General features: G+C 42.6%; 2 protein-coding genes across 2 annotated transcripts; both read left to right on the top strand.

The window, feature by feature from the left end:
• The first annotated feature begins 516 nt into the window (after positions 1 to 516).
• On the top strand, positions 517 to 1,601 carry LOC128757887 (small integral membrane protein 30-like). The gene has a single exon (XM_053863509.1). It carries the CDS (start codon positions 550 to 552, stop codon positions 730 to 732), a length of 183 nt encoding a protein of 60 aa, XP_053719484.1. The 5' UTR covers positions 517 to 549; the 3' UTR covers positions 733 to 1,601.
• A 2,334-nt stretch (positions 1,602 to 3,935) lies between these two features.
• On the top strand, positions 3,936 to 6,508 carry gpr85 (G protein-coupled receptor 85). The gene is made up of 2 exons (XM_053864017.1): positions 3,936 to 4,175; positions 4,693 to 6,508. Exon 2 carries the CDS (start codon positions 4,859 to 4,861, stop codon positions 5,990 to 5,992), a length of 1,134 nt encoding a protein of 377 aa, XP_053719992.1. The 5' UTR covers positions 3,936 to 4,175; positions 4,693 to 4,858; the 3' UTR covers positions 5,993 to 6,508.
• The last annotated feature ends 12,570 nt before the right edge of the window (positions 6,509 to 19,078 follow it).

Here is a 19,078-nt window from a genome sequence, read left to right as displayed (position 1 = left end):
CAAGATGTAAATGTAAAATAAAAACACTGCTCAAGTGTCTTTGGACTGTTGGGTGGGATTCAGGACGACAGCAACACATTGCATTATAAAAGAGACCTAAGCCGATAATTCAGTTATTTTATAAACCTAACTTGATATCACTTTGAAATGATATTATTATAGTATATACAATTACATTTTGACACAAAGGTACACAACAAGTAAGATCTGATTACTGAAGGAGGAAAATGCACTTTAGTGTTCCATTAAATTAACTTGTAGGATATGGGTGTTGACAATGGCTGTCCATGAAATAGCATTTTTATTATTATTATCATTAGAGTAATGAAGAAGAAACAGAAAGAGTGGGTAACGGGGAATGATGTGACTCAAACAAACATTCAAGATAGAAATAAAAATGAAGACATGACAAATTATTTTAAGGCTTAATTTTGAATAAATACAATGTATCGGCATTCTTCCTAAAATTCACTTGGCGGGACGAACCCGGAAGATGACGCTGATCTGTCACGTGACGCCGCTGTTCCGGGAAGTCAACAAGGCTACAGCATGACTCCGGGACTGACACGATTCGTCGCAGCACTCTGCCTGATATTTCTCTGCGGGGTCTCGCCGGTGGAGGCTTACGATGCCGGGGACGTTCTGGCGCTGCTGCTGGGCACCGTGCTGACCGTGGTGGGGGTCTGCGTCTGCCTCGGCTGGTACTCCCGGAGGCGGGCCGATCGGCTGTGAGGAAGCGGCTCCTCCCGGGCGTCACGTCCATCATGGAGCCCTCCGCGGAGTTTGGAACCTCCACAGACGGGAGTCAGAACTTTTCTGTCTACAGACGGGGGTAAATCGCCGTCGACATCAGTCACGTGACCCGCGGCGGAGTACGGAAGTTCCTGCGAAGCTGACTGAACTTTTAACATCCGCGACGAAACCAAAGCCCAAATGTCACAGCACGTCTATCACGCTTTTTTGTGTAATGAAAGAGCAATATACTCACCACAATAAACAAATATGACGCACGCAAACGTTTGCTGATGTTCTGAATTGTGCCAACTGTTTCTGCAGTTCAGAAACTACGTTATTCATAACATTGGTTTAGATTTTCACTTGGATGAACATGTCAATTTGAATAAATGTAGTTTAGGACTTCCCAGTTAGTTGTTGATATTTGTGTTAAAAATGACATGCGTTAATTGTTAAGCAGTAAGAAAGTTGCTGGTTCAATTCAGCTCATTTCAGCTTATGGTTTCCAGTGAACCTCTGTCCTGTCTGTGTGGCATTGGTTTGTTCTTCCCTGTCTTGTTTCTTCTGAGCACTCTGGTTTCTTCCCACTATCCAAAAGCATTCAGAGAGAGGTCACTCTCAGTCTGGCTCTCTCTGTGTGTGTACGGTGTCAACACAAGATTATGAATTAGGATAAAGATTCATTCGAACACATTTTGTCTTGAACAAACGTGACCCTCTGATGCTGTGTAACTTTACCCAACATAAAAGGTCACTTCAAGTTTACACTTTTACACTTAAAAGACTGAGAGTCTGCCTCTTTGCTTTTCATCAGCAGCTTAACCCCGAGGATAAATCTGTCCCGCTCCGCACCACTTCTCTCATTCACCTCAAACTCCTCCGTCCAAATAAAATCTGCGCTTTAATTCCAAACCCCGTGTGTTGCCAAATTAATTTTCCAGATGAAATCACTTTTTTTACGACGAACAATATGAGGACGTGGCCTCTCGGCTGATGGATGTCTCAAGTCCCAACCTTGGAATTATGGTGATGGATTCAAATGTTTACAAGTTCTGCCAGAGTGATTGTTCACTTTTGCAAGCTCACCAAGGATCGGTCGTATTTGGAGGACAAACCAGCTGGCACGCGCGGCCTATGACGCCATCGAGATGGTCATGCGAGCTTACTGGAAGAAGACGAAGAAGCGTAGACCCTTGAGTGTTTTAATCATAACTCACATGCACAAGTGTTATTCCTCAGGGTTGGAGAGTGACATCGCGCTTATTTCTTTTCTTGGTTTAAAAAAAATCCTACATAATGCATTCTTGTTAGAATATATATATATATATATATATATATATATATATATATATATATATATATATATATATATATATATATACATACATATATATATATATATATACATACATATATATTATATATATATATCTTCTGTTAATTCTGAATTTTAGAGTCAAACCTGTAGTTTTAAACAGGAATGTAAATCTTCTTAATAACACAATTGACACCATGCGAGTGTGGTGGATGAGGATCAACTCCTCAAAGACAAAGACCCTGGTTCTCTGTCTCAACAGGGTGGACTCTCCTGTACAGTGAGGGATCCATCCCTCTTTGACTCAGCAGCTGCTCCTGAGACCTTCCTCATATAAGTGGATGGATATTTTTGTCTGAAAGAATTGTTTTGTTTATCCACTTCATATATATATATATGTATAGAACACAATTCATTTTTATTTAATAATTGTATGGTAAAAACTCTTTTTATGGTCAAGGTAGCTTTATTGCCAAGTCTGCAATGTGTCGAACATTCAGAGGATTGAAATTGCGATAGTCAACAGCCCCGTTGCTGTGGAAACATAAGACAGTAAGCATGCAAAAACGAAATAGTAAAAATTTTATTGGCAGTCTTGGTAAAACTGTATATATTGATGAGTAAACCGTTGGGTTTTTCTCTACTGCTGGGTGTGGTTTCACACACAGGGAGGGCGCTACATGGTGTCTCCTCTATATCTGTGCAGTCCGACCATTGGTGGGACCACACACTTTCCAGAATTTCGATGTGAAGCACCAAGGACCTATCTGTGGCAGAGACCCTTATGCTGCCAACCGCATATCAACTTGGTGAATTAAGGAGCTCCTGACTCGACTAGTCAGGGGTCTAGAGGACTGAAGGAAACTCAATGGTGGCGAGTGACATGCAGACTCTTTCCCCTCCCCTGGTTAAAAATGTAGAAGCGGCAGTCGCGTCCTGGTTTTCATAGACGTATCAGCAGTGCAGTGACACGTCTGCTGCATGTATGATGTTCATGTTTAAAAGCCGCAGCACCCTGAGACAAACGGCGACCCGTGTCCCAGAGACTTCTGGTCGGACAAGCCGGTTCAAGAGTCCATGAATTTGTCATGTCGCCTGATGGAGGGAACAACTAAGAAGTCGTCAATAATACAGTAGTGAGAGTGCCATTCCACCTGCAGGTGAAGAGCGTTGCCCCGGGTAACCCCTCGCTGCTGTTCCCAGTTTAGTCATCCTCAAGTCTTCAAACTGCGGTGCTGCAGTTAAATAAAGAGAGAAATTGAAGAACTGCTGACGACATTATCTGAAAGGTTTTCAACATCTCCGAGCTTCAATGTTACAGTCAAACCTGTAGTTTTAAACAGGAAATGTAGATCTTTTTAAAAAGGCAATCGACACCATGCAAGTGTGGTGGATGAGGGTCAACTCCTCAAAGACAAAGACCCTGGTTCTCTGTCTTAACAGAGTGGACTCTCCTGTACAGTGAGGCTGCTTGAGCATCATCATTTCACAGTATCCCCTGAAGGCCGTCTTTGTAGGGCATTGTGGGGGCGACAGGGATCCAGCCCTCTTTGACTCAGCAGCTGCCCCTGCGACCTTCCTCAAATAAGTGGATGGAAATTTTCCTCTTAATGAATTGTTTTGTTTGTCCACTTTGCTTATATTGTGCTACAGTTTTATGGTGTTGTCTCCACGTTATCGGCGTTTAAAAGCACGGTTGTTCTCTTGTTTGTTGTTTGAAGTTCTCTCGGCTTCACTGGTCTTTAAGACACGTCTGTGTGTTGTGGGAGACTCTGCTGATAAGTCGAGGTCCAATCAGCGACTCCCTACAAGCAGCCGTTGCCACGGGAGACGGTCAATGCCGGAGTAACGCGTTACAGCCCGGCAGCAGCAGTGGATGAGAGAGACGGAGCTGCCGCTGCTGCCGCTGCTGCTGCTGCTGCTGCTGCAACAAGAGACAAGACGCGTCTTGGATCACAAATAGGGATGCAGGGCGCATGCGCACTGGGCGCCGTTTACTGTATGATATTCACCGTGGAGGAAAAAAAGGGGGGCAGGCAACAAACCAGGCGTTTTTAGAATCACCAAAACGAGACTTGTGCCATGTAAATAAGCGCCAGCGGGGATCGGAACGCGTCATCAACAGGTAAGATCGTGGATCGATGGCGATCAGTTTGCTTATTTGACGTTTTGATTTTCCCTCGGCCTTGCTCCGCGACGATCCCGGGAAATTCTTGTCGACGGCTCGGATTTGACTTGAGAATAATGACGTTTGGAGATTCGAGCGCTCGGATGACGACTCATAAACAGACATCTGGGTATTTGAATCCATGGTTTCAGCGTCGGTGATGATGTGCGACTGTAATGAGCGCCTCTCAAACACTGAGGCATTGTTGTGTTCTCGCCCTCCGTCGATGTTCCACGACGCGCATTCATCCAGGGCGAGTTTATTCGAGGCTTTTTTTTTTTTTTTTTTAACCGCTTCTCCTCTGCAGGGTGTGAGCTAGAACCGCTGCATCTGCGCCCAAAATGTCCACTCAAATCCCACCCGAGGTGCTTCTCTGGCTTTTGGTTCTCTTCCGCGTGAACGTGCGTCGCTTTGACTCGGCACCAGAGATGCTGATGTGGATGATGATCTTTCAGGGACTGTGTTTTCTTTGTAGGTGTGATGAGACAAAGGAACAAAGGATGCCTTAGAGGAGAGGTGGCATACATGCATGGAAACCTCTTCAAAGCCCACCGCCAAATGGATCTAACGCCTCCCCTCCTCGCCGCCACCATCGCCGCCTCCAGATCATGATACTTGGCTGAAGCTGTTCCACTATCTTTATGATCCCTCCTCCATCTATGGCGAACTATAGCCATGCAGGGGACCACACCATCTTGCAGAATGTCTCTCCTCTCGCCACATTCCTCAAATTGACCTCGCTTGGTTTCATCATCGGCATCGGCGTGGTGGGGAACCTCCTGATCTCCATCCTGCTGGTCAAAGACAAGAGTCTGCACCGGGCGCCGTACTACTTCTTGCTGGACCTCTGCGCCTCGGACATCCTTCGCTCGGCCATCTGCTTCCCCTTCGTCTTCACGTCGGTCAAGAATGGTTCGGCGTGGAGCTACGGCACGCTGACCTGCAAGGTGATCGCCTTCCTGGGCGTCCTGTCGTGCTTCCACACGGCCTTTATGCTCTTCTGCGTCAGCGTTACCCGATACTTGGCCATCGCCCACCACCGCTTCTACACCAAGAGGTTAACCTTTTGGACCTGCCTGGCCATTATCTGCATGGTGTGGACGTTGTCGGTGGCGATGGCGTTCCCGCCCGTTCTGGATGTGGGGACGTACTCGTTCATCCATGAGGAGGACCAGTGCACTTTCCAGCACCGGTCGTTCCGAGCCAACGACTCGCTAGGCTTCATGCTCCTGCTGGCGCTTATCCTTCTCGCCACACAGCTGGTTTACCTCAAGCTCATATTCTTTGTGCACGATCGTCGGAAGATGAAGCCAGTCCAGTTCGTACCCGCCGTGAGCCAGAACTGGACTTTCCACGGACCCGGCGCGAGCGGGCAAGCCGCGGCCAACTGGCTAGCTGGATTTGGCCGAGGCCCGACACCGCCGACTCTGCTGGGAATCCGTCAGAACAGCAACGCCGCCGGTCGACGCCGTCTTCTAGTTCTGGATGAGTTTAAGACGGAGAAGAGGATTAGTAGGATGTTCTACATCATGACGTTTTTCTTCTTGGCTCTGTGGGGCCCTTACCTGGTTGCCTGCTACTGGCGGGTTTTCGCCAGGGGTCCGGTGGTCCCGGCAGGTTACCTGACAGCTGCTGTGTGGATGAGCTTTGCGCAGGCCGGGGTCAACCCTTTCATCTGCATCTTCTCTAACCGAGAGCTGCGGCGCTGCTTTAGCACCACGCTGCTCTACTGCAGAAAATCCAGGCTACCCAGGGAACCCTATTGCGTTATATGAAGGTTTACGCTTTTTCTTGTTTTGGTTTCCCTGATTGATCTTGATCCGGGCCCAGACGCCCGGTTGTACAGTCCGTTTCTACTTCTATCTTGACCCCAGCTGGGTCAGGACGTCCATCCCCACCCCCTCCACCAGGGAGTGTTGGACATGGAGGCTGGATATGGAATACAGTCTCCTGAAGTCCTCTGCTGGGTTTGGAGTCCGACTCTGGGACACCATATAATGTTGGAGACAAAAACAGAAAAAGAAAAAAAAAACCTTTGGATATTTTTTGAGTGATTCTGTCTGAAAAAAAAAAAACAACTAGAGGAATTTCTGGTTCGACATTTTTTAAGAGTTGCACTAAAAGAAGATGTAAAGAGGCTTTTTTTTCCTTTTTGGTCTTTTTAATTTTGTGAACATTTTCAATAGACAATGAATTGCAACAGACTCCACGATCGCTGTAAGTAAAGCAAACGTGTTGGAATACGTCACGAGAGGATTAAAATGGTTTCGATGTAAGTGATATCTTTTTAGGGTTTTGGGGGGGGGGGCGGGACTTGGGTGGAGGGTGGGGATTGAAGATGGTGGGGGTTTGATGATATGGGCGGGGTTTGCGGTTCGGGACGTGGGTTTACGGTGTGTGCTTTTGAACTTGCAATGATTTCTTGTAGTTTTATGATCCATTCGTCCCGTCTGACATCATTTTCACGATAAAACAAACAAACAAAAAAAAAATCAATGATTCTTTTTAAATGTTGCTTTGAAGGACAAACAGACAAAAAAAGACACTGATAGTCAACGTTGAGATCTCCAAACATCTTGTTCCAGTTTTGCCAACATCACTCCGAGTGTGTTTGCCTTAAACTTGGTTCTGGTTCTTGAAGTTTTGAGGAGAATCAACGTCAAATTTTTGGCTTTAAAGACACGGGAGGAGCGTTTGTTTACCTCTATTTGTTTTGGTTGTGAAGCTGGAAATTGATGATGGTGCATGTTTGTCAGAGACTCGCGACCCAAAAACTCCTTATTGTGACATCAACAACACTAAGTGAGAGGGAGGTAGTGTGTGTGTGTGTGTGTATGTGCATGGATGTGTGTGCACTTGTCAGAAGGCTTCAGTGTGTGAGAGTGAGGGTGTGTTGTGTGGTGCGTGTGCTTTTGAATTTGTTTGAGTGTGTGTGTGTTCCTCATGTCTCATGTGTGACTGTGTGTATATCAAAAGAGCCGAAATTTCGTGTGCCCTAGTTAGACAAGTGTGAAAGAGTGCTTGTGTGTTTGTGCAGAAGTGTGTATTAAAACCCATATCAGAATGTGTATATTAGTGGCCAAACAAACACATGGATGTCTGCAGTACATTATGTGTTTGTTTCTACTTTGTATTTTTATGTCTTTGTTGTGTGTAGTGTGTTAAATACCTGTGTGTCTGAGAGTCAGATGTGTGAGCCATCTTGTGTTTCTGTAAATTTGCCAGCATCTGTTTGTTCATGTGTGTGATTGTCTCAGCAAGTCGGTTATGTGAGGCGTTTGGTCTATCAATTTGTGTGTTTTTCCTGATGTGTGTGTGAGCAAATGTGCACCTCGGTTTGTTTCAACTCTTGCGTCCTGTGGTGCATATATTTAGGTGAGTCACTGGGAGTGTGTCCTTAATGTGTTATGTATGTGTGTCCATTTTGTGTGTCAGTACCAGTGTCTCAGTGTACGTCAGAGTGTGGGTGTCTCTTAGACTCAAAATAGGAAAGTATGTCAGAGTGTGTGTGTGTCTCATTATTGGTCTCAGCTGTCTGAGTGTGTTCTTCCATGTGTGCCGTCATGTGTCGCTCAGTGTGTGTGATGCACTGCATATGTCTAAGTATGTCAGAAGATGTAGGAGTGTGTAGTAAGCGTGTGCAAGGATGGGTGTAGTCAGACACTCTCAGTGTGTGAATGTCCTATTTTTGTGTGTCTGATTAGGTTGCTGTGTGTGGTGGAGTGTGAGTGTGTTTTCTTTGACATCAGTGTGTCTGCATTTAGCGTATGACTGAGTGTGTGTCGAAATAATTGAGTGTTTATTAGTTTGTCTGTCTAACTGCACGTCAGGGAGTGTGCGGAATGTGTGCCCACAAACGTGTCTTCTAGTGTGTGTGAATGTGTTTTTGTGTGGGTCAGATATTGTTGTGACGATGTGATGACACTTGTCTCCACTTTCTGTTGTGTGACTGTGCGTCTTAGAGTGTGTTTTATGTGTGTGTCACTGTGTGACCATGAATGTGTGCGAGCATGAAATATCCACACAAAAATATCTGTGGGTCATTGTGTGTGTGAGCATGTATGTGTGTGTTCCTGCATCTGTGTTCCATCTGTGTATATCCCTGAGTGAGTCTGGAGTGTGTGTTGAAATGGGTCAAAGTTTGTGTTTCTCATGAGAGCGAGAGAGTAAGTGTGACTGTGTGCGTGCAAGGGTGTATCAGAAAGATTGAGTACAACCGTCTGTGAATTGGCGTGTGTGTGGGTATAAATGAGGTAAGTACTGGTGTGTTTGTGTTTGCATGAGAAAGTTGTGCCAAAATGCATGTGTGTGTGTGCGCGAGTGCGTCTCTCACTGGCAAAAATCCTGATTGTGCGATTGTTTGTTTACACCTCAGTGAGCGCTCACAGCACAGGAAGCCAGTGTTGTCAGTGTGTACCTGTGTGTGTGTGTGTGTGTCAGACCACTTCAAGACCAGAGCCTTAGTATGAAACTTGCACAATTTGTAAAAACTGTAAAAGTCAAAGAAGTCGAAGACGTTTGAAGGCGCAACAGGTGTTGGACATCTCGACTGATTCTCTCTCACGCGGCCATTTTTAATATTTATTCTGTGTTTCCTCTTTTGTATATTATCGATAGATGGTGTGTGTACGTGTGTGAGTCTTTCCTTTCAGTCTTTCTTTTTGGATTCCAAAAGTCCCGAATGTTAGGACAGTTTGGGATTTGCATTTGCTGAAAGTTAACTGTGTAACCTGTTGCTTTTTTTGACAATAAAAAAATAATCAATTTTCCAAAATGCAAATGTTTTCATTGTTAAGATGAGAATTTTTGAACCCACAGACCTCTGCTGGGGCTTCACAGTCTCACTCTTGAGGACTCGGTTTCTGTTGTGGTGAAGAAAGAGCTGAGCTAAGAGGCAAAGCTCTCAAACGGTTGATATACATTCCTACTCCCACCTGAGGTCTCAAGCGTAGGTTGTGACGGAAAGAACAAGACCATAGAAGACACACGTCTTCACACGCCTAGAGATAGAAGCTCAGTCATCCAGCAGACACTCAAAAGGAGTAGGACAGTTCCTCCAACAACCCGATATATTATTTCTTATATATTATATTATTATGAAAAGGGCAGATTGATGAAGAGGAAATGATGAAAAAATGTACTTTTTGCTTCTTTCTATGCAATTTTACTATTTTATTTCTACTCAGATTTACTTTCGTTCGTCTTCTCTTTCGTATAATCATCACAGTATGTTTTAAATCTGGATCAGCACCGTTGTAAATGAGAGGATTAAAAGTGATCCTGTCATGTGTGAGACACTCAAATGAAGATTTCACAAAATGTGAATCAGAAAAGTGTAGCTGTTGATCTAGAGAGAAATCTATCAGCTGTTTGCTGGTGGAGACAAGAAACACACTCCAGTCTCCTGTTGCCTGGCAACCGCCGCAGGAACTGAACCAACCATTGTTTGTGTCAGAGCGTTGCAAGGTCGCTGTTGTTGTTACTGTTGCTGTTGTTGCCAGATTATATGTGACATCTGGAACGTCTTGTCTTCATGTAACCCCCAAAAACCCTTCGAATGTTTCCTAAAATGCAAATTCAAATTTGCTGACACAACCTGTTGACTGGCTGAGATTACTGACAATTTAATGCGTAGGTCAGCATTTTATTCTTGTCCTAAATTTAATCCCTCAATTTAACTTTTTTTTATTTATTTATTAAGATGTTTCTGTCATTGCCTGATGCAAATCCATTTGAATGGCATATTTTTGTGTCCCCTCTGACTCACTCATTCCATCTTTAGTGAATAGTTCAAACAATCCTGCTGAGTTGACACTTAAACGTGGAGCCCGCTTTGAACTCACAACTTAATCCAGCAGGTTCTTCCTCAAACGGTCAATCTGGGATTGTGTAGTAAACAGGCAGTTTACTTCGCTAAGACTTGGGATCAGAGACGGAGCTGCAGGATGAGCGGCGATCGGTGGGTCATTGGACACTCCAGTAGCCGGAGAGGTTGGGATTAAGCCCCCATCTGGGATTACAGACGTCTTTCACGCCGGATTACAGCTCCCATGATACTGGGCTGTCGGGCATGATGGGGAATCGATGCACTAGATCAACTGCAAATTCCACCAAACAATCAGGATTATAATCTCATCCACCAACATTTAAACAGTGCCACAGATTCTCATTCACATTTTCAACAAGCGCTTCATACTTATAGATTTTACAAATACACCTGCACAGCGTTTTTTCCCCTCAATTTTCAACATAATTGAAATGTTCTGGCTGTTTTAGTGTTTTATATTACAAACATTTGGTTTGCTTTTTTGTTTTTCACTTTGATTTTGTTGTTATAAGTATATACTTCAATTATTTTTTTCTCTTTACATCATACTTTTTACTCTTTCTCTCCCCAGATGTTGCATTGTTAAGCATTTTTTTATTCATAATTTTTATTTCACATATTCATTTAACCATTATCGCCAACAGAGCACTTTTATGTGTGCATATTTTATTATAGCAGTGTCAAAATTTCAAATTATTTTACCTGCAAGAAAGTGATTTGACAGTTTTATGCTTCATATTTTTATACTTCACCTTGTCATGTATTTTCTGTTTAAAACAAATCCAGAATGAGGCAAAGAGGTGGTGACACTTTGAATGTTTTATTTTTATTTGAAATGTTTTTTAAATGAAGTCATTTATGTCCAACATTGTTTTATTAATTATTTAAGTGTAATGGACATTTAAAATGAGATCAAAATATTATTGTTTTAATAATCATGTTCACCTTGTTGGTGATTTTTTTTCTCATTTCATTTATTTCAGTCTTGATGAAATGACCAATTTCATAGTCAGAAAAGGTCTGTTAGCAGCTTCAAACTCTCAAGGACAATAGACCACAATACACAGTTGTGCTCAAACCACAGTTCAAAAAACAGTGGATACAATAGAAAAACAATAATATCAAATCTCTCTTTCATAATTCTTCACTTTTGTCCCAACATCCAACAGGAAAAATGATGAGAAACGTTTTTAATCTCAGTTTTGGATCCGTGATTGTCATTTTACCGAAAGTCTCTTGAGCCTCCCGACATTTCCCAATTGATTTTGGAAGTTGACGGCTCTGACAGGATTAGACCACAAGATGGATAAAGGAATTACTTTTTACGTATTTTGGGAAAAGTAGGTTGAGGTTCCTGAAAACTGAGATAAAATAAATGCTGAAGTAGTCAAATCAATTCCATTAAATGTCGGTGTTTTACTAAAGAATGATGACATGTCAAATGTGATTTGTGAAAATACAAAATTGTGCTCAGGCTGACTGGATCTCTTACTTGACTTGCTTGAATCTGCAACCAGGTCATGTGGTGACCTGTGTAAACATGAAAATTGTCCAGAAAGTATTTAAATAGATTCATAAACGCATCCGAGTCAGCGATTCTCACAAGGACGAGTGAAAGTGTTTTGTGATGGTTTGAAATATTCATGTTGCTCAGAGTGCTAAAATATGTCCAAATATGTTGTCGCAATCGGGGATCTTTGCGGAGCCGAGGCCTGTTGTCGTGGCAGGAAGGATGCATTTTTTAAAAAGGCCACGCCGCTCTGCAATTATTCATCAGGTAACTGCTGTAACGGCAACGCACAAATGGATGTACCGCAATAACAAAAAACACTGGCTTATTATGCTGGAAACAAGACTTGGCTCTCATGTCGTCTCTACATCTGAAATCCTCCCCGACAATGAGTTTATCACCAAACTCCAAATGTATATTCTGGGCCACCAATGACTGACGCACGATCTGCTCAATATTAAATTATAATACATTGTTCTGTCTTGATAGTGAGTTCATTTATGTTTGAGATATTAGCAAACCTTTTTTTTGATGTTTTTATGTACATTTGAAAAACACATAGATATGTATATATATGTAGATATGTATGTCGTATGAGCAGTTAGACCGTGTTCTTAAAATATGTTTTGAGTTGGAATTTTTTACTGTAAAACCATTGTGGATTGGGAAACACATTTCAACATTGCATTTGAGGATAGTTTAGGTTTAATATTTTACATTGGTGCTCCACTTTTGAGGTTGCAAATTTGGCCTGTTTGAAAAGGATACGCATGTTTGATAGTCGGTAAACTAGCTGGATGCTTTTATAGAGTAACTGTTGTGGTGCCGCATTTGTGAATCAGCTTCAGCAGCACAGGACTGTCACATGACTGATGAGGGTGAGGTAAACTGCAACGTGATGTTCTTGAGAGTGGAACATGCTCATGACATCATCCCGGGGCTGACAGTCACTCATGGACGGATGGCTGGCTGGCGGGCTTCGCTGTCGATCCCCATCAAAAGCGCCGACTCACCAACTGTCAGACGCGCGTCGATCAGCGTCGGGGAGCGCTTGTGACTCGTCTCGTCTGGTCTCATGCGTTCTCTTATCTCCAGTCTGATTCTCTGACTTCAGGGACTTTCCTCTCACCGTCGCGTCCGCAGACTCGAGCTGTTTGTGGGCAACCGTCGGTGAAGTCGTCCTTGGAGGCCCACAATGATCCTCGAATGTACAGTTTGTGAACTTCTTGCCATCAAGACTTTATCAATACCTAAAATATGAATATCGACTTTCAAGGTTCTCTGAAACTGGTCCAAAATCCATATCAACGTTGCTTGTGTATTTAAGGATTCAGGTGGGACATGCAGTCCTGATTTAAATATTGTTTCACATTCACATATGACGATGTGCATTGGTGGGTAAATGTTTGAAGATAGTTGGTAATATTTCTGTTTTATTTTGTGGAATAGTTTTGTTTCTGTGATTCTCATATATGAACGAGTGGATTGCTTTAGATCAGGGACCTCAAACTTGTGGCCCCCGGGCCTCTTCCAGCCCTCGGGATGCATTTTTGTGGCCCGACCCTGGGAGCTCCCCCAAGGCACTCACGCTTTGTCCAAAGTGAGATATGTAGCAAACACTGTATAATAAATTCCAATGAATTACATTTTGGCTTCACCTAGGAATCCTGTACTTTTGTCACAAACATGTAGCTACCATTTTTGTTTATGCTACCACTGCTACTTTACCATTTATGGCTACCATAGCTTTTGTGGCAGGGGACGATGGCAATCGTACACAATGGCATTTTCATCTTCCTAGATAGTAAGTACCTTTGTTACGGTACAAAAACCATTTGTGTGCCAACATGCTATCTTCTTCATGTTGAACGTAATCTGGTGCTGTGGTCTTAAAGGAGCCTTTTCTGTAGATCTTCAAGATGCTCACATTATTAAGTGGATTTGCCAATAAGTTATCAATGGAAACAAATAACACCAGATGAAGCAAAAATGGTGATCGAAACCGATGCAAAAATGCTTCACTCCACCGGCCTGTGGCCCAGCTTCACCAAGACTCTGCCTGTGGCGGCCCCTGCTTTAGTGCATGACCAATGCATTTATAGTCAGAGAGACAGTGGCTCTCCACTTTCAAACCTCTCTGACCTCAGGAGCTTCCTCTCAGTGTTATGATCCACAGAGAGTCAAGTCGCTGGCTCCTATGCAGTCGAATGAATTACATGGAAATGGAACATGACTGTGATCGATACAATTTCATCTAAATAATGTTCAGCAAACTCATCATATTCGTCATCGTCTTTAAACACATCAAAGTCTGAACAGGTAAATAGGAATCTGCCTATACACTTCAGTTTCTTGAATCCAAATCATTCAATCCAGATGCCCAGGGGATGCTGAGATACTGTTCTTAATCTTGAACGCCAAGCTTCATTACTGAATGGTGACGCTCCAAATTGTCAAATGCAAATCAGAATTTTGGTTTTTAAAAGTTCCATCGGGTTTTCAAGAGCAGATATTTGTCCCCAAATACATATCTTGACAACTTCATTTACCTGAAGCTTGAATGCAGTTCTGAATCCCTTACGTGCTCCAACACTAGAGTTAGCGTAGTTATTTTAAACATGCTCCATCAGCCAGTCAAAGACACTAGATTCTTTCATTCTCCCTACTTTACTTATCTCAGCCACGATGGAGGGCAGAGGTTCTTCCTTAATACTTTATTGACTGTTGACATGATTTCACATCCGCCTTTGAAATTACCGTACCTCTGCGGGGTCATCCTGGAGAGAACAAACACCATGGCTTTGTGCGCACACCTCCGTCACTACAGCTAGTACCCAGCACTTCTGCACCAGGACGGCCTACTGAGTAACCCCACCTCATGGTCCAAGAGTCACGCCGGCTAATAACTGCCGAACGGTTGGCGAGATTAAAATGGGCAGAAGGCTCCAGAAAGCAGGAGACGTTCCACGATGATGCAGAGTGAAATATACAGTGGTGTTGCAACCGGTGCGCCGCAGCACACTAGTGTGCCGTGGCTTGAAAAAGGTTGAGAAACACTGCTTTAGAAAATATTTTTATATTAAATTATAATCCTAGGAATTACTTTGGAAACCATGCACCAACTGGCAGAAAAAAAGAAGCAACTTGGATGTAACTCCAGTTCTAGTTTTTACTCGTTCTCCCCTCACATGGACTTCAGTATTGGTTTAAGTCGGCAACTGAAAATCCTTCATATGCTCTCCGCCCCACTGGGGGAAGTCCCCATCGCAAATCACCCTGTTTGAAACTCAGCAAAGGAAAGAGGACCCAGTTGGGGGAACAGTTAGAAAGGTCTGCATGTACTCATAGAACTGAGTTACACCCAGGAACTATTCCTATTTCATACATGCTCATAAGAGTCAAGGAGTGAACCTTGACTATAAACGTGGAACAGATCATAGTTCAGTCTATCATCACAGTGTGTTCATTCATGTTGTTAGAGTTTTTACAGTGTTAGAAAGCACAAATCCCAGTTGTGCTTTTTTCCTTTTTCAGAACTCATGTATGTTGAATAACTGACACATATTGAAAATCTACACACATACAGCCTTTGTCAGCTTTTTTGAAAGACATCCTCAAAGTTATTGATAGATACACAAATTCATGTCTGAAGGCTAAAATGTGACTCTGCACCGCTCAGTTACCTAGTTCTCATTTAAATTCCCCAATACAAATCTCTATCCTTCAATCCATTTTCTTCACCCTCATGTGTCTTGATGTCCTGAGGGACAAATGTGTAAATCTGCAGTATGTCTTTCAGTTTTCAGGTGGGTAATATTTCTAAACACTGAGTAATCATCAGGAATATACTGTACATCAGACTCTAAAATACATGCGGAAAACAGAGCGACGACCTCACCACTCATGAGCCTGTCAGACTTTTTCAGTAGTCGATCACAGTTGAATACGTTGACCAGTAGCTGCAGCCCTTCTTATCTTAAAGTTCAAATGCACATTTGAAGACTCAAGAGTGAGTCCTATGGTTCCACAGCCGAGTTCTCAATCGTCAAGTACATGTCATGAACCTCCAAGTCCTTTTTTCGTTGATCAAAAGCTTTTTTTTTTTTTTTAACCTTTTAGATCTTGGGGTCCACCTTTCCCCGAACATATGGGTCTGGGTCCCATTCCAGGAATGGTCATGATCAACAACCATATTTAATCTACTTACACATAAACAAACTGAAACATGACATGAAACCATGTGATCATCGCAAGATGTTTGTCATGGAAAAGTTCCACCAGCAGCAGAACCAGGTGCTAGTCATATTCATCAAATTTACTAAGGACAAATAGAAAAAATACACTTGGCACATACAGTTGAGAAAAATACAGAATACAATTTTTAGAGAATACAGTTTTGAAATGGAAAAAAATATATAATAAAACCATGTCTAAATATTGTAAAATAAAATTTTATTTACATTCCAAAGAAGATATAAGTAAGGTGTAAATAAAAGTATTGCCATAAAATGTTCCAATTAATCTTCAAAACTGCTTCAACAGAATCAGAATCAGAATTTATTGCCATGGTCAGTTGGGAGCCCACCAACTAGAAAAGTGTTTTGGAATAAATTGCTGACAGAAAAAATAAAATAAAATAAAATAAACAACAAAGGCTGTTCACAAATTCAACAGTCAATTCAAAAAGGTGCTCACATTCATTTTTTATTCCATACTTCTTAACTATCATAGATCTGCAGCTGTCAGGTCTATTCAGTGACACACTACTGCCACTATTTGTGGCTAATGTATGAAAACTGAACGTCTCCCAGCCCACAGTTGTTAAACCCAAAACTTTAGGCAGCCCTCTTGCAGGCGCTTGTTGGCCAATGGTTAAGAATCGCAGATCTCCTGATCTGCTGAAATGCACATCCCAATTTATAACGTGTGTCTCCACGTTTCCTTGGCCGTGCCTTCAACACCAGAATCCCAGTAGACCCGCAGCCGAGCCTCGGCATGTGTCCCGTCGGAACACTCACAACTGAAGAGGAAGCAGTTTGATTCCGGGGCGATCGACACACATGCCGCAGCTGTCCTTATCTGACCGGCAGAGACTCAAGATAGCGACCAGAATAGACGGGTCATTGACAAGAGCGGTGGCGGTAGATAACACTGTGGTCCAGAGGCGAAGGTGCTCTGGCATTAATGAGGACAAAGATACCAGTGAAAAACTAGAACACGGAGGCCAGTGAACCTCAAAGCTCAGCGGAGCCACCAGGGCCCTGGTATCCATGACGACCTAAAGAGAGCGACCTCTCTGCCGTTTAAAGGTGAGCGGAGCGCACGTTAATCAATATCCATAAATGAGATCATGTAGACGAGCGGCGGCGTCAGCATCCCAACTGAACCCTGAGCCAGGCTCCCTCACTCCACGCCGTCCTCCCAGTTAATGGAATTGGCCTGAACACGCTCAGGGGCACGGCCTTCTCCCCCGACTCAGAGTCACATGTTCACTCCTCACCGGTCCACACACACACAAGGCCGGTCAGCACCTTTGTGTGTATTAAACACTTCATGTTTTGCATGGTCCAAGGGAGGAGATCTGGTCCAAGCTAAAACAACATTTAAATAATACTCATTTGATTGTTTAATGACTCATTCATGATGTGGAATTCAATGTATTTATAACTAAAGTGAAATCACGAGTATCATAAAAAAAGGTGAATGTGAATAAAGGCAAAATAATTCCTCAATACTAAAAATATTTGGTCAAACAACTGCATAAACAAATACATTAATAAATGAATACTTCAGTAAAATAACATTTATATTTCAAGAAAATAATACATTGAATTAAAAAATAAAATAAAATAAATCCATGTTCCTATACAAGTAGCGGTGTTAAGAAGACTCTCTCCTCCAAGAGAAACTTAAAATAAAAGCACTATTCCTCCACATGGAGACAAAGCAGTGAGAAGCCTTCTGGAAACCTTTCATTGGCCAGGATTCACATTTGTATTCCCCAGCAGAGCTGGAGGAGGTCTCTTTGCCTTGAAGCTCCTCCAACCCCAAAGAGCACTACACATACAACTTCTGGTCCAGGCCACCAGATCCACGCTCCCTGAAGTGAGATGCTGACATACACCAGGTGGATTCTGAGGCGCACCTCAGTCACAGGGACATGGAGACCACATCATTTGATCCAGGTTCACCCCTGGTCCAAACAAGGTTCTGATGCAGCTTGTCATACGTGAAAACAGTGTCGGAGAGAAAAGTGTTTTTCTCCCGTGACTCTCTGAGTCTTGGTCTCTGAGGCCATAATCTCAAGTGACACAAGCAGTCGAGGGGAAGAAATCGGAGTGTGGCAAGAAATAGACAGCGTCTCCGGAGAGAGAAGGAGCGACGGATGAAGAAATAGAGAGTTTCTGTCCTTCTGGCCCTAGAGAGACGCTTTCATTGATGGAGCAGGAGCAGCCAGACACACCAGATCTTTTGAATTCAAAAGAGCCTCTTGGTGTGATTTGGAATTAAATGAAATAATAATGTAATGGCAAAATAAATGGGGACCGTTCTGATTTACTCCATAATAAATAGCAGTAGTTAACAGATTGATCAACAGATTGAACAAAGATTTTCCTTTAACAAACTGTATACAACCAGAAAACATAAACACATTCAAGTATATTACTCCAATACTTTTAATATTGTTATATCAATACATTACGGCCAGTTGAAATATGAATGTAAAATGTGGCTTAAGTTAAAAGCAATAAAATACATTACATGAGAAAATACATTGACAAATTGAAAAATTAAAATTTTAACATATTTTATGAACTTCAGTATTTCAAAAATGTAAGGTATTGTAGAGAATACAAAGGAAAGAAAAAATACAACAAAATAAATCAACCGCTGCCAAGCAGAATTTGGTGAAAATATCTTCCATGCTATGTAACATATGCAAAAAAAAAAACCAACGCACCTCAACTTAAACCTATCATGTTCACTTGTGTACCTCATAACTAGTGAAGCTCTTATTTAATTTGTAAACCTCATGCACATTTGAAAACTTTCAGTCACTTTTGCCAGTCACTAATGTGACACACACACCTGTTAATCTCACGCATTCATTGACTCCGCGCACACATTTGTGAACCCTCTCACGCCCACTCTTAGAACCATCTCGTCCACACCTGGACAGACTTGCATAACTTGAAATGAAACGTTTGAACCACATGCGCTCACAGGTTTTCCAGTCATCCACATGTGCTCAACCAAATTCAAGATGCAAACATTAAAAAAGGACATTAAATTAGCTGATGCTCATATATACATTTTGAAGTTATTGGCACAGATGTTTCCATCCACATGTTCAACAAACATGGACTCACACGTCCCTCAGGTCCCTCAGTTATAAAAAGTTCTCATGTATTTCGAGTCAAAATCATCTCGCCTGGCACACAAACCCACACCACAGTTCAATCTCTTGCATCTCATATATGCGGCAGCTAGCTGAATTAACTCTGTCAGAACAGTCCACACTGG

Source organism: Synchiropus splendidus, chromosome 4 (assembly GCF_027744825.2).
Source record: "Synchiropus splendidus isolate RoL2022-P1 chromosome 4, RoL_Sspl_1.0, whole genome shotgun sequence".
Classification (NCBI taxonomy): domain Eukaryota; kingdom Metazoa; phylum Chordata; class Actinopteri; order Syngnathiformes; family Callionymidae; genus Synchiropus; species Synchiropus splendidus.
This window is presented reverse-complemented; position numbering and strand designations above follow the sequence as displayed.

What these genes read in the sequence shown, in the direction of transcription:
- LOC128757887 (XM_053863509.1), top strand. Translation starts at nt 550, where the DNA reads ATGACTCCGGGACTGACACGATTCGTCGCAGCACTCTGCCTGATATTT.
- gpr85 (XM_053864017.1), top strand. Translation starts at nt 4,859, where the DNA reads ATGATCCCTCCTCCATCTATGGCGAACTATAGCCATGCAGGGGACCAC.